The sequence below is a fragment of the Pieris napi genome, chromosome 12, assembly GCF_905475465.1.
Source record: "Pieris napi chromosome 12, ilPieNapi1.2, whole genome shotgun sequence".
NCBI lineage: Eukaryota > Metazoa > Arthropoda > Insecta > Lepidoptera > Pieridae > Pieris > Pieris napi.
The window spans coordinates 2,866,822-2,882,400 of record NC_062245.1 but is presented as its reverse complement, the minus strand read 5'-3'; the positions used below and the strand labels follow the sequence as shown (position 1 = coordinate 2,882,400).

Below are 15,579 nucleotides of genomic sequence, written 5' to 3'. Positions count from 1 at the left end.
AGGTTGCCTACTAAGACACCATACTAATATGTCTTATTTTTTGTAATAGGCCCGGCCCTATCACGTTGTGAATGTCAAGAAAGTTAGTAAAGCGAAAGAGGTAGGTAATAGGTATATCAAGACAGTAGCAAGTGGAGATCTGTAGTCTCTGCCTTCCCTTCGAGAAATAGTCGTGAAAAAATGAAATAAGTAAATAAATAAAATTATTCCGACTTAGAAAGAAATAGTTCAGATATATTAAAAATTTCACACCCAAATACGGTATAATATAATAAAAATTACATAGAACCGATTTCTTCGTATTCGCTAGCCCTCTGGCATTAGTGTTTCTTTCGCTTAGGATATTAATTGTCTCTTGTTTCATTAAAAAAATACCGATATTAATTCAAAAAATCAAAAGCATTGCGAAGCTGTCACACAAACGGAGCCGCCAAAAGCCTTAGAAAAAACGTTAAAACAAATTGGGCAATAAATAAAAGTCCCCAAAGCGTTATTTCTGGATACTCCAGTCCAAATAACTGCCTAGCTAAAGGATAATGGGCCATATCTCATACGCTTATTGCTCTGCTTATCCTCCTGTCTCAACTATTTGCGCTCTCAAGTTAAATAGCCTATTTACGCAATGCCATTTTATATTGATCAGTGTTGCAACCCTAGCTGTATGTCAATAGATTTTTCTATACGTTCAATTAATACTTGATAATAAGGAAAACATCGGGCGGTAATCATCGCGTCTAAGAACCATTAATTCATGCCGTCATGCACATAAGTTTTTGTAGATACAAATGGATTCCTGGCGCAATAATGAAAACGAATTTTTTATCGAAATATGATATCTTTATTAAAAGTCAAGTGAGTTAGACTATGTAATAAAATAATTGTTAAACTTTTCCAGTTTTAGCGGCAATAATGTTTTTTGTATTTTCGTAAACATCTTATAATATTGCAGACTAAATGGTCTCCGAATTTGCATTATTTTTGCGACAGGTGACCGTTAACAATGGTAAATATAAAAGAAAGACTTCACAGATAATAAATCTAAATTTCAGGCTCTATATTATTGTAAACGTAAACAAAACAGATATTGTGTTCTAGATTTCACTGACCGCGATTTAAATTATTGAATTCAGCATTTACTTACAATATTTAACTAACAACGTGGCCCGACTTCGTACATAATTTCAAAACCTTAGTAATCTTTGCAAATTTCACTGAAGGTATCTTGGCCGAATTATGATTACGTGCTTGCGTAGTTGAAAAAAAACCTAACAATTATTTCTGCGCGTGTAATGAACGTAGCCAAGTTATTTGGCCGGGATTTAAACGGTAACTCTACGAAGATACAACACAGGTAGTGATTACCTACAAAGTACATTCAGCTACGACCATCTCCTTTCCTTACTATAAAATAAATATTGATTACTTTTTTTTATTAGATTGAACCGAGCCTACGGGTCGACCAAAAAAGGCAGTCATCGCAGATCATAGACACCCATTTTTGTGGATGCGTTTCCGGCCTTTGAGGGAGTAGACTCTCTCTATAAACAATTGGAGCGCGTATTTCCCCACCGGAAGTCTATTCCACAGTCCGCTAGTTCGCAAAAGAAAGTTAAAATCTTGTATGGGTGCGAACAAACTTACAATTCACAATGTAAATCGTTGATGTACACTATAAACCTATTTATATTGTATAAATATTGCCAAGTGATCGGCGTATTTTTACTGATGTCACACTTTCTAGACCTTGACTGAGCTGACCAACTTTAAATATGGGTCGCTTAATACTATTTTTAGCTCGTTTTACAAGATATAATAAATTTTTGTCGTTACAAAATTCTCACCTACTTGCTAAAAATATGCAATGAAACCTATACATAAATAACTTTGCTTTTCAAGGCCATTAGAGAATGACAATAAATGTCATAGTAGCAACGTGGGCTGGGAAGTATTGTTTATTTATGACTCAAGTGTTAGGCTAATGTTGATTTATATTGCGCATGAACTTTACAATTAAAATCTTATACACAATACTTAAACTATAATCACCTACGATTACAGATTTAAACTTCTCAATAGACTTAATATCAAATAAAGTAAATGCTCTTTTATGCAAATCAATATATAAAATATCGAGATATTATTTTACTGCAATTCTACGCAGGCAGGTAGTAAATAAATAGTAATAATAATTATAATAATAACAAAAATAATAATTTATTAGTAATTTAACACTCTTAAATTTTGGCAGAACATGTCACCATGATTGTATTCGATACTTACTCCACAAATAACTATTAAAGTGTTTTTTAAAATAGAACTTTTGAGCTTCTCAGAATCTCTTTTGAATTTTTGATTGCAAGTATTTTTATAACATCAAACGTTTGAGGCGGTAAAACCTCCGGCAATATTTAAAGGTAAATAATTCTAAAGAAAATTATTTTCCAATACAAACTCGATCGACAGCTGGCACCATTCATAAATCAAGCGTAATAATTATATAATAACGTAAATCGTTTTAGGAATTTTATGATAAATGTTGACTATTAATTTTGTTACAGGTCAATAACGCGGCTCATAAAATTACTTTAGCGTGACAAATGAGGCGTAGTGACGAGCGAATTTGGATTTATCACGTTTAAAAGTAGGGTTGTCGATATTTGAGTTTAAGCAAAGTTTACGAAAGGGACACGGTCTTACTTAGATAATTAATAAAAAAAAATCAGTGGCGCTCTAATCTTTAGGTCTTGGCTTCAGATTTTTGAATCTGTTTCATGTTCATTTTTTAAATCTCATAGGCAAGTAGGTGATCAGCCTCCAGTGCCTGTACACGCCGTCGACTTTTTGGGTCTAAGACATGTCGGTTACCTCACGATGTTTTCCTTCACCGTTCGAGCAAATGTTAAATGCGCACATAGAAAGAAAGTCCATTGGTGTACAGCCGGGGATCGAACTTACGACTTCAAGTATGAGAGTCGCACGCTAGAGCGAATAGGCCAACTCTGATATTATTAATCGGTTATGTATTAATTACACGATGTTCCTCGCCCAACGAAAGTATCGCAATACAGCGTTATACCTATAACGCTGGCAGCACTGACGAATCTTTTAAAACTTGTTTTAATTTTCTTTTTATAAATTTTTATTATTTTTATTATTACTATGTAGGTTAAGAAAATTATAACTACTGTATATTTGATTGATATGATTACTTCAGATTACACGACGTTCTTATTTTCATGCGAATTTATGGTTTGCATAAACTGTGTGCCTTGTTACTGACGTCAAAAAAGGAGGATTGGATAATAATAGAGAATTATGATCGATTTAGAATTAGCACACTAAATGTGCTAAGTTTCGTAAGTGTATGTATGTTAATTCAGAATTTCATGCAAAATAAAAGTCATATCTAAATCAAAGTAATTTCAGGTTTCAAAATCGACGACGTAGGTTTTAAAGGCATTTCTGGACATGTATAACATAATTATTTAACACACAGATACACACAAATTACGCATACACACATACCCTATGTGGTTTCCTTAAATGTGTATCCCTATAAATATTGCAGCCTATGTAATAAAGATTGTTTATTCTCAATAGATTTTTCTCTACTATATGTATATAAGACCTTCTGTCGATCCGAAGTGGTGGAGGCCTGATGACCTGTAACACAGGTACTCTTACCTTTAGCAGGCATTAGTCTCACACAAACTAGCATTTTCCCTAAACAGAAGACAATTATTTATTTATCTAATATATACCTAAAATTCTCGTGTCGCGGCGGTGTTTGTGGTTAAACTCCTCTGAAACGGCTCGACCGATTCTCATGAAATTTTGTGTGCTTATTGGGTATGTCTGAGAATCGGACAACATTTATTTTTCATCCCCCTAAATGTTAAGGGTAGTCCGTCCACCCCTAAATATTTTATTTTTCTTTTTAGATATTCTTTTCTGTTTTTATTTTTTTATGATACAGCATTAAAAAATACATACAACCCCCTAACTTTCACCCCTCTGCGATCAACCCCTATTTTTTTTATTATAAATGATATACATGGCAAATCGACGTTTGCCCGGTCAGCTAGTAATAGTAAATAACTGTCACTTGTTTATCTGCTAAGTTTTTGTGAGAAATGAATAAATATTATTATTATTATTATTTAAAAAAAAATTGTCAGTTAATGTTTCAAGAAATTTTGATTTCATTCATTTCATTTTGGTTTCCGTTGGAATAAAATTGTGTCCTATTTAAACAAAATTGAGATCTCTTAATCACTAAATGTGAAGTCGTCGAGGCAGAATACGAAATTTCACCCGTACCGTATTAACCCGACGTCTGTCGTTCCTGCTAAGCGTTATTTAAACCAGTTGAAGTATTTCCGAAGCAATTTGATTTAGGGTACGGTACGTAAGAGCGTAACAATTTTTACGCCGGCAACGCACTCGCGACTACTCTGGCATTGAAAGTGGCGGTGGTATCACTTAACATCAGGCGAGCCACCTGCTCGTGTGCAGGGATTCTATAAAAAAAAGGGTGCGTGTACTTATGTACGCGCGTTAGAAGTTATACTTCTTTGGCATTATTAAAAATAGTTTTTGATTGCATGCAAATAATTAATTACAATTAAATAAACAAAGACTGGAAAAGGAGTCATTATAGTCAATAAAGTTCAGTTTACATTTGAAAAATTACATAAATAAATATTTATTATTATTCTCTTACATTATATGTAACATAAATTCTATTATTATTCGAATGTTGTTTTTAAATTATGTCCAATGCCGTAGCATCTTCCGTGGGCAGCTTCATTCTGATAATTTTGTGTAACGGTGCGCGCGCATCGTAAAATTTCACTCTCATCAATTTTTCATAACGCGCCTAAGGGCCGGTTTTTTGATCCGTAGTTAACTCAACTATTGGTAAAAAATCGTTACTATTAGTTAAATATCAGCAAAATGCGTTTTTTGATCCGTGGTAAGAGCATCCAATGGTAAAATATCTAACAATTAGTCAAAAAAGTTAACTACTCAGTATCGGAGGGTTAAAAAGATGGCCGCTGGTAATTTATATAGTAACAGCTGTTTGTCACAGAAATCAAACTATGATAAATACGTTTATTACTATCTAATGATGAATTCAAACATATTGAGATACTTTAATTAATGAGACGATGAAGAAGACGATAATATTATATGAGAATGTGTTAATGAGTGACCAAAAATATTTAGGCAATGTCATCCGCCATTAGAAACCTGGGAAGATGTAGATTTTTGTCACTGTTACCCCCTATCGAAGGGAACAGTGCTCTGGATTGTTACTGAAATTGGGAATGATCTTAAACTGCCAATGAACAAGAGTATATATAGACAGCAGCAGCTCATACCAACCTATTTTGCTTCATTACTAACTATAGAACCGCAGCAGTATATTATAATTAAGTATATTACTAATTCATTATGTGTTTTATTGCCTATAATATTAACTTATAATTATTATAATTAAATAAAATACAAGAACAAGAGTATATATAGACAGCAGCTCATGCAAACTTATTTTGCTTCATTACTAGCTACAGAACCGCAGCAGTATATAATTAAGTATATTACTAATTCATTATGTGTTTTATTGCCTATAATATTAACTTATAATTATTATAAGTTAATATTATAGGCAATAGAATACATAATGAATTAGAGTTAATATTATTTATATATTACTAATAATATTAACTTATAATTATTATAAGTACATACGAGTATGTACTTATACTAAAAACTACAGCTACACATTAGTTAGGGACCTATGATATTCTTTAGGGCTTTTATTACATTTGTGAGTTAGCATCTACCTACTTTATTACAAGAATTTATAAATAAAACATTTGACTTGATTAATAAACTGTTTAATTATAACTTAAATACAAACCATTTTTATTAAAAAAACATTACAAAATTTACATGAAACCCTAAAGTAGCAATTAAATATTTTCTAATTGTTTCTTCTTGCATTTCACCTCAATTTGCTGCTACATATATTTATTGTGAATTTCTTCCATCTGCTGCATCACTTTTTGGTGCACCTCCTCTTTATGCAGTATGGATTTTTGGTGGGCCTCTCATTGGTGCAGCAAATGTTTTTGATGCTCTTCCTTAGCATAATTGAACAAATCATCCTCTCTTATTTGTCTTTGTTTCAAAAACTCAATTTTTTTTATCCGTGTGGATCATAATCCGCTTCCTTGTTTCCAAAGGGTTAAAAGATTTTTTCCTTTTGTTGTAGGACACAGCTATACAAGAATAAATATAAAAATGTGCCTACACCTTCATTAAATGTATATTAAATTTAACACTTCGGTGTCTAGACCCATCTGAGTTGAAAACGTCACAGAGATTTCCAAGCTGCATCTTTTTGTAGATTGCTGCAGTGATCAGTTGTTTGCAGGTTACGACTGTGTAATCCTTGAGAAGCATCACCAGTTTGGCAGTTTCTTTTTTGGCGAAGTTAGCAGTATGGTCCCTTTAACAAAACATAAATGTATTACTTTCTATTACGAAACACAAGATAAACCGGAATAAATAACACGAAAATATGTTTGTACTTACTTATTTGACCGTTGGCTGTTTGCGGACATCGTTATTTATATATTTAAGTATCGTAAAAAGTGTAAACCGTATTAAAACACAGAAAAACAACTTTATTTATATCGTGTTATTTAGATTAATTTGACAAATTGTGTGTCATACAAAATAAATGTTCCCCACAAAAAAGAACCACATTTTTTGGGATGTCATTGCTCATTGCACTGGCAACAAATTGACAAATTGTTAAGATTAACTATAGTTAAAAAAGGCATTGAAAAACGCATTTACGATTTTACCAATGGTTATTCATTTAACTATAGTTAATGTAACAAATGGTAAAACCATTTTTACTACGGATCAAAAAACTGGCCCTAAGTATAACTTCAAAAACTTCTGTAACTTATTTGACTAAAGATGCAATAGCTAATAAATCATATGTTTGATGATTTGAGAAAAAGCCAAGACTCCGCCCCGAAAGGTTAGGAGATCATTTCTCCCATTTAACACATTCCTAAGGCGATTTGTTCTCAATCCTTCTTGTTAAAAGGGTTTAAGTGATTGCTTTGTAAAAGAGAATTTCGCAATAAAGATACAAAGTGTTCTATTTCGATAATTTTACTATTAGTCTTTATTATATATATATATATATATATTTAATTCTACTGTACGTGTGTATGACACTAACTCAGCTTAAAGTGTTGTTGTATATTTGGGTGGCGCCCTTGATGATTTAGATTTACAAATCAGCCCAGCGGATGGCGCTGCAGTCGGTACTTTCATACTTTTTTTAATATCCTAATCGCTTGAAATATCGTGCAGGACAGCGTTTGTATTATATTAAAAAGTGTGATGTTTGAGAGCATAAACAAAATACAAATAAAAATAATTAAGTTTTTTTTAAATTCAACTATGCAAAGAATGTACTTCTTAAAATTAAAAGACTTTGTAATAAGAGTACTTTTAATGTTTTTGATTTTGGCCTATATTAACTAATAAGCTTAATGCAATGTATTAGTATTGTCTGAAAATAACTTTTAGACATCACTTCCAACGTGGACTATATAAAATATATCCCCATTTTTACGTCTTCGTGAATAGAACAATTTACGGCTTGTTATCTAAACCATGAAATCATCATAGGTTCAATAACATTGCAATGCCACAAAAAACGCGGCAGAAATAAGTTTGCCGGATATGACCAAGATTTTGTGGCAACTACTCGCTTTAGATTGGTTACTATGTGACTCATTTTAACTTCTTATAATTATAGTTTTTACTTAAAGGGTTTTTTGTATATAGACATCGGGTGTTAGTTTTTATTACATACTTAAAGTTAGTCGCTGGATATACAACTAATTGTGCTTGAAGTCGAGACTCTCAATAAAAAAGGCGTATTATTTAGCATAATTTTTATGAAGAGATCCTTATTTGTCGGTTTGTACTTTCAAACCAACAAATAAGGATCTCGTGATAGTTCCATATAGTGATGCAATCATGTAATGTGGCCATAACATTGAAATCACCCACTTCGGGAATTGTTTTGTAATATTTAGATCGAGCCCATTCATTAGTGTTTACACATTGATCAGTCTTTAACTTAGAATAATAGTATATTACAACTTATTCTAACATGACAAATTATTATTCTTCAAATAATGTACCATTCGACTAAGTAAAAGACCTAAATTTATCCAGATATTACATACAAACTTGGCATCTATAGTGTTAGTATAGATTATTATTTTTTTATAAATAAAGGAATTTTTTGTATTTAAATATTCATGTAGGTACACGTCTTGTGACGCAAGTGATTGACGCACAATTGAATTAATAAGCAAGTTCATTTGTTTGCGTACACTATTCTATCAAAACGCCATCTCTAATGAATTTAATACAAATCAAAACAGTGTATATATTTTTAACTTCATTTCGTACGCGGATTAATTGCTGTGAGGGTTGGTGCTTTAAGATTAATTTTAACATGTAGTACCATGCGTAGAGATAATATTATACACAGTTCGTTTTTTAATATTAACTTAAAAAAATAGTTAAAAAAAAGTGAACAAGATCGAATTTCAACAAATCATGTCCCAGATGTAACATAACTTATCTATGACTGTTAAGAGCGGTAATCCAACACCATACAAACTGTAAAACGCGCGAAACATCAAATGTTATTATAGTAGTATAATCTGTGGAGTCATAGACAACTGTTATTCCTCACTTTATGGAACGATCGCATCTCAAACATTAATTTAATTGATATGGTTTAATTTCATATTTCGAATAATTTATTGAATTAACGAAGTGCTTGAGGGTGCGGTTTATTACCTGGTTATTTATTGAGCTTCAACCTGTCAGTGTCTTTTATTTTCAACACTCTCGCAGTTGTTATTCGAGGTTTCTCACATAAATTAAGTGGTAATTATTGTTCTGAATTCGAATATTTCAAAATATAATATAATAATAAGAGTCTATATAATATTACTTATTATACTGTTACCTTTTTAAATTTATTTTAGCATTTTATTTATTTTAATTAATGTTATGGTACCATTTAACGATTGTGTGTTGGCGTGTTCGAGGAAAGTTGGTGACTTTTAAGATGAAAAATCCTAAAAACAACTTTTGCACATGATGATGCACGCCAACTTAATTGCCGGATGTAATAATATTATTTTTATCAATGTTAAATAACAAAAAAGTATATTTACGTAAGTACGTTAAGTTATTCCTAAATTTTAGTCTAGAAACAGGAAATTATTAAGAGATATAACGACTTATTTAATTAAATCTAAAGTTAAGAAAAAGTTTTGAAAAATTATTTTATAAATTAAATTTTACTTTTAAAATTTTTGAATTATTAAATAATTTTAAACACATTAGATTTTTAAACATATCATATGAAAATCATTAGGTTTATATCTGTTACAGTTAAAACCGGTTTTTAGATAGAACGCGTTATTCCTAGTTAGAACGCGTTTTTCCTAAACGCCTTTGTTAAAACTAGAATTAACTAATGCTCACAATTGAATATCAGTTAAAACTAGTTATTACTAGACAAAACGCGTTTTTTCGAAGTTAGTCAGTTAAAACTGTTCCGACCAAGGCTACTAAGAAAGGATGTATGTCAAAAAGGTGTCTCTGCAAGAAAAATGGCTACCTTTGTAATTCAAAATGCCACGATAGTTTGTCTTGCAATAACAAGTAGATCGTCATCTTTTTTAATTTTAAGGTTGTTTGATTATTTTTTTATTGTATGTTTACCAATATCCCTTAAAAATATTATTATAATGTTCCTTTTTAAAATTTTATGGTTGTATTCTGTTGATTTGTTTGATTATTTTATTTACTTTTAATTAATGTTGTCACCTTGGCAACTACTTTATGCTGATGTTCCCTAAAATGTTCCTTTAGTGTAAGTTTTTTTTACTAGGTACGGTACTATGTTTCTATACCCTAGATATTTTTAATAAATATTTTTAAAACTTTATCTTGTTTTCAATCCCAAAACTCAAATTAGTTTCTCTAGTGCTAGTTGTAACTAAAGCTCGGAGTGACAACTAGTTTTATCAGAAAATGAATTATATCAGTGGTGAATTCTAGTTTTCACTTGCTATTTCTAGTTTTGACAAAGGCATTTAGTAAAAACTATTTTTAACTAGGGAAAACGAGTTTTAACTAAAAACTAGTGTTAACTGCAACATATCCAGTATTTCCCAACTTCTAATCGACTTCGATTTCAACTTCAAAAAAAATTCAAATCTTCAACCCTATAGACATAAAATAGTAGTTATTTTTTACAAAAATATTGAATTGTAATATCTTAACAGGACAGTTACCAGATCGTTGTTTTACGTGCACCAGCTTTGCGGTAGGCCTGTGTACATTTCATTCCACTGTGTGGGCAGTTAGAAGGCCAATGCAAAGGTAATCGACCCTAACTACGCTCTGGTAGATACAGAATTAAATTTAAGATCAACGACTTGAGAAGATGACATATTACACGCCTTAGTATCGAATCTTAAATCTTTAATGTCTGTTCTGAATATTAAACTTTATATTTGACTTGCTAAAGGGCCATTGCGGCGCTATCTTACTTTGCATTCTACACAGGCATTATATTTACATTGCACAAAATTCATCAGGTGATCAACCTTCTGTACCTAACATATATTATCGATTTTTGGGTACAAGGCCGGTTTCCTTACGATGTTAACGACTTTATTGAGCGGCCAAGTAAATTAGTAATTAATTACGCACACAGTAGGGAAACTGGTGCTGAGTCTGGTATCGAATGCTCGACTACATCTTCAATGATAATGTAAAGAATGTTAATCTTAATTAGTCAACATTTGCGTGAAGTCAAACGATGCACAGTTTTAATAATACAGATAGGAAAAACGATTTACCGAGTAGCTTTTATTTGATAGAATAGATAAGCACAATTCTTAAAAGTTTTTGCCTCTAACAATGAGTTGAGAATAAAGTATTATTACGTCATTTTTTGTACATAATTCAGTAGTTTTTTGTTGGGCTAAAGTTGTTCCCGCTGCATTGCATGTCATTCAAGGTTAATCTTATCAGTAATTGTATATTTTATTCTAAGAATATAACTTCATTACTAGATTATATTAGAATTATATTTTTCTAATAAAGTTTATTATACTGTACGGATTACCCTGACGTATGGAATGACACACCGCACAAAAGATGAAGATAATAAATACTATTAAATCTTCGACATGGATTATTTTTTTGAATAGAGTCCGGCTGTTGTCCTGAAGGGCCTTGACAGTACAGCACCTGTTATGGCGAGCATATCTCTTCCATAATGGCATAATTTTGCCAAACACAACGCCATCTATTGATGAATAAATAATAAAAATGAAATGTTTAACCTAAACAATTTAGATATAATCGTTTCTTTTGTTTTTAATTATAATTTAAATGTTATACTTGCGGACACCAAACGCAATATGAGTTAGCTGATGTACATGTATTCCAACGGAAACGCATAAGATAATCTAGTCACTGATAAGATTGATTCATTATTTACAAGTGGCCCTTGAACAGGTTGAGTAATCGAATGATTATTTGCATTCGTAAAAACGTTAAATGAAAAAAAAAACATTAACTCCATATTCGTAGAAAGACATGATGAAAATGCACAATACTAACATTCGATTATAAACCTATAGGAGAAGCCTTATCTTTGTCAGACTGGTGTTAATGGAATTGTACAAATATATTTCCAATGTCCACTTATGAACGTCAATAAAGAAATACATATTAAATGCTTTTAATTTTACACTTTCTTCCAGTTCTCAAATCAAGGGCGTAGAGCGGACAAGAACTGGAAATAAGCTCTCCGCCACACTTTTTTATATACCTATATGTAGTCTCTTTTATAAAATGTTTGTAACGAGCCGTAACCATTACACCATGTTCCACATGACATCTTTAAGTGATCAACTAAAATAATAAAACAAATATATAAACGAAAAAATAAAAAACAAACATTTGTCCTCTATCAGCAGTAGGCATGAGAGAGGTGACCAGCAACCCCCAGTTTCGAATTCGATTTATGTGAAAAACGTATATATATGTATTAACTAAAACTAAATCCCTAACACCCAAAAAATTATAATTGAAATACATTGCTCGATTAAATTCATGAAAGACATATATATATATATAATAAAGCAGTTTTCTTTAATACATCATCTTTTGTACCTACTATTTTTTTCTTGTTGGAATTTTATTACTATTCTGTCCTAAACTTGACCTATACACTTAACAGTGAAGGTTCTTTTAATCAATGAAAGATATACTGTTTTCCAAATTACATTTGTTTTTTTTTTTTCGAGTTAATTCCGTTATATTTTATGAGTGTTAGGTTTAGGTCATGTGTCACAAATGATCGTGAATAACATGTTTTTTTCCTGTTTACAGGCGAAGGATGGCGCGTGGGATTACTTGCTTATTTACTGTGCAGTTTTTGATACATTAATACCAAAGCTTATTTTTATTAATTACTTGTCAACATATAGATAATATTTGTAAGATATCTACATTTTAAATTATGCAATTCAATGTCTTTAATGTAAATAACTTTTGTATGGATTTTTCGCGTGGATTGTCACGGGTCTGCGAATAAATCATGTTGGCAATTGCGAGATAGTTGACTGAATTAAAACGTTTCAATAATCAAACAATAAAAATATTCAAGATCCAATCAATACTCGTTAATCTATGTAGATGATATCTGTAAGTGTGTGTGTGTGTAATATATCATCAATGTGGCATGAGGCGGACACCTTTGTGTGTCAGCCTTTTGCACAACTACGCATTCTAGTATTTAATTTCATAGCAAAAGAAAAGCCCATTGGCCGAGTCGAGTTTGGAAGACGATCTCTGTGTTGAAACTAGCACGATTTACCACTAGATGTTCTTATCGTATATAAACAGATATAACTTTAGCTGTGTTTATTTTTATCTAATTATGTGTAGTAATAACGCATTTGCAATTTTATTGATCATTCTTTTGTTGTTTATAGGTAGCATTCCAACATAATGAGGGTTATATGTGAATAATTACCTCATGCAACATTGTAAACGATCAATTGTAGTCTTTTACGTTGTAAACATTGGCGTTTTGCCATAATTTATCTTAACAATCTTATAGATAAGTCCTTAGGTTTTATTACGCATTTGAAATGGGCTTGGAATTTACACAGGTGATATTAAATCGATTCGAAGGTAGAAATTATATGGTTACAAAGATTACGACCGTTGTTTGTTGTTTACACGTATTTGCTTTTAAAATTTTACAAAATTATGAAATCTAAGTTCGGATGTGTCGAGAACACAGGCGGTAAATGACACGATTTGTGTAAAACTTCAGATTTCTCATAAAATTCTTAAATGTTTCAGTAAAGTTCGCGTCATATTGCACTTTGATAAAATGCTGCAAAGTTTGTATATGTATGCTGTTGCATATATAATAATATTACTTTCAGCAAGGCTTTTTTATCTTAGAAGTAAATAGTATTCTTAGTACGATAACCGTATTAAAACATAAGGGAATACCAACAGGCTCATAGTAAAGGTCATAGTCGAGACTTAGCGCCTCCCGTATTCCAAAAACGCCCAAGTATTGGATTTTACATTTGGCCTAAATTAGCGTTAAGTTTCGACTCTAACCTTACCCTTAAATTATATCGATGGACCAGCGATCACCGGATCATTAAATTAGGAGAATTGCTATTTTAATGCCATAACTGTCAAAACATATGCATTATGTATTGTAAATTATACTTTAAAGTAATGCATTTAAAGTAATAATAAATCATGGTATAAGTTGCTTTATGATTATAATAATCACGAAGTTTTGATCGAAGTAAAAGCGATGGCAATGTTCTAGAATGGATTGAGATTTATAAGCGATTATGAGAAAACTTAAATATAGGCAAAAATCAATCATATACGTAAGTCATTCATTATAAATGTTTACCATATCATACTATATCTACCTAGCCTCTTTCTAGTTTTCTCTAGTTTCTAAGAATATAAAACTAAAAACTTAAAAAATATAATATAATAAAATAAATTATTAAAAGCAGTCCCTTTAGGCAAGGTTCCAAAGATACTGGCAGCGTTCCCCCTTTGAATAGCTAGACTAATTCTTTGTCCGAGGTAGCTGCCACCTATTCGGTCTCCTGTGATGACGATTAACTTTTGCTATTACCTTAAAAAGCCTCATAGCGCTAAGACCCCCACGGACCAAGGACACCGAATGGGACAAAATCATATTCGGCTAGACCCCTGTATTTGAATTCTTGGGTTTTGTAATATTAAACTATAACTTTAGGTATCAGACATCAGTGTAGTAAGTTACATAGTTTACTGTACGGTGATTTATACATTGTATGATGTTTTGGTAAGGAGGAATTTGGTAGGAGGAAAGAGGAGGCAAAACATCACATAGTTAATCAAGTAGGAAACGAGTTATTACATTTAAAAAAAAAGTATTACACCTATATTCAAAAAGTATTAAAAATATTTTTGTATTCATTGCAATGTACCGAAGATCGCTTATCGCGATCGTGAAACGTGCATAATAATTTGTAGGTAAGTTGCGGTAAACCGCAAACAATATAGATACGTTTATTCCAAAATATTTTGCCCGTAGTTTTCTCCCTAGTATCAAACAATCTATAATAGATAACTTTTAAATGCTAAAATCTCAACCCTTTGTTATGAAATAATAAAAAAAAAGTGTTTTTCAACCTGCGATTAACTGTTTTTATCCATATGGACTTACATTTTATAATTTTCTTCTAAAATGTAGGCTCTATCATAAATCACTGATCACTTAATAGTACACAAAACATCGTAAATTGACGCGAGAGACAATAACATTACACACAACCTTTAACGACGGCGATTGCCGCGGTACTAAATAAAGTACAGTGCAGACTGCAGATTGCACGCTTGACTATGGTCTTTTCTACAGACTGCAGAATAATCCGTACTGCAGTCGCCACTACTTTCTTCTACTATCTAGGTCTGTGTAGCTTCTTTAAGATTAAGAAGGAAATTGGGTATTTATGACATAAATAATTTAGCTTTGATTTCCGTAATACCACACTCTTAAGTGACATTTGCAAAATATTGGATTTGTAAATATTGGATATATGTATTATAAACGTGAAAGTTGGTAATTATGGATGGATGTTTTGTTACTCTTTCATGTAAAAACTACTGAATGGATTTTAATGAAACTTTACAATAGTATAGCTTATACAACATAATAACACAAAGGCAATTATAAAGATATCGTGTAAATTGTCCAAAATATCAAGTAAGTAAGAAAATATCTATCATCTGCGGCTATTCTGGCGTGCGCTTCCAAAACAGCTAGTTACACATATGTAGTGTATGATGGATGTATATCTTAAATAGTCCTACAAAAAAGCAGGCCACAGTATATAT

At 31.5% G+C, this 15,579-nt stretch overlaps 1 protein-coding gene and 1 long non-coding RNA gene across 5 annotated transcripts in view; both read right to left on the bottom strand.

Annotated features, from left to right (window-relative positions):
* The window catches only part of LOC125054463, a 77,835-nt gene extending 62,789 nt beyond the window's left edge, over positions 1–15,046 (bottom strand). For all 4 annotated transcript variants that reach the window (XR_007117709.1, XR_007117710.1, XM_047656379.1 and 1 more), the window contains exon 1: positions 14,909–15,046. Coding sequence is in view for 2 of the 4 variants with exons in the window: in XM_047656379.1 (XP_047512335.1) it covers positions 14,909–14,910 (2 nt within the window). In the remaining 2 variants the exon portion in view is untranslated. The remainder of the gene's footprint in view (positions 1–14,908) is intronic.
* LOC125054464 lies at positions 6,230–6,729 on the bottom strand. Its single transcript, XR_007117711.1, has 2 exons — positions 6,604–6,729; positions 6,230–6,517 (listed from the first exon to the last, which is right to left on the bottom strand). It is a non-coding gene; the product is annotated as an uncharacterized LOC125054464 (long non-coding RNA).
* Positions 15,047–15,579: the final 533 nt, after the last annotated feature.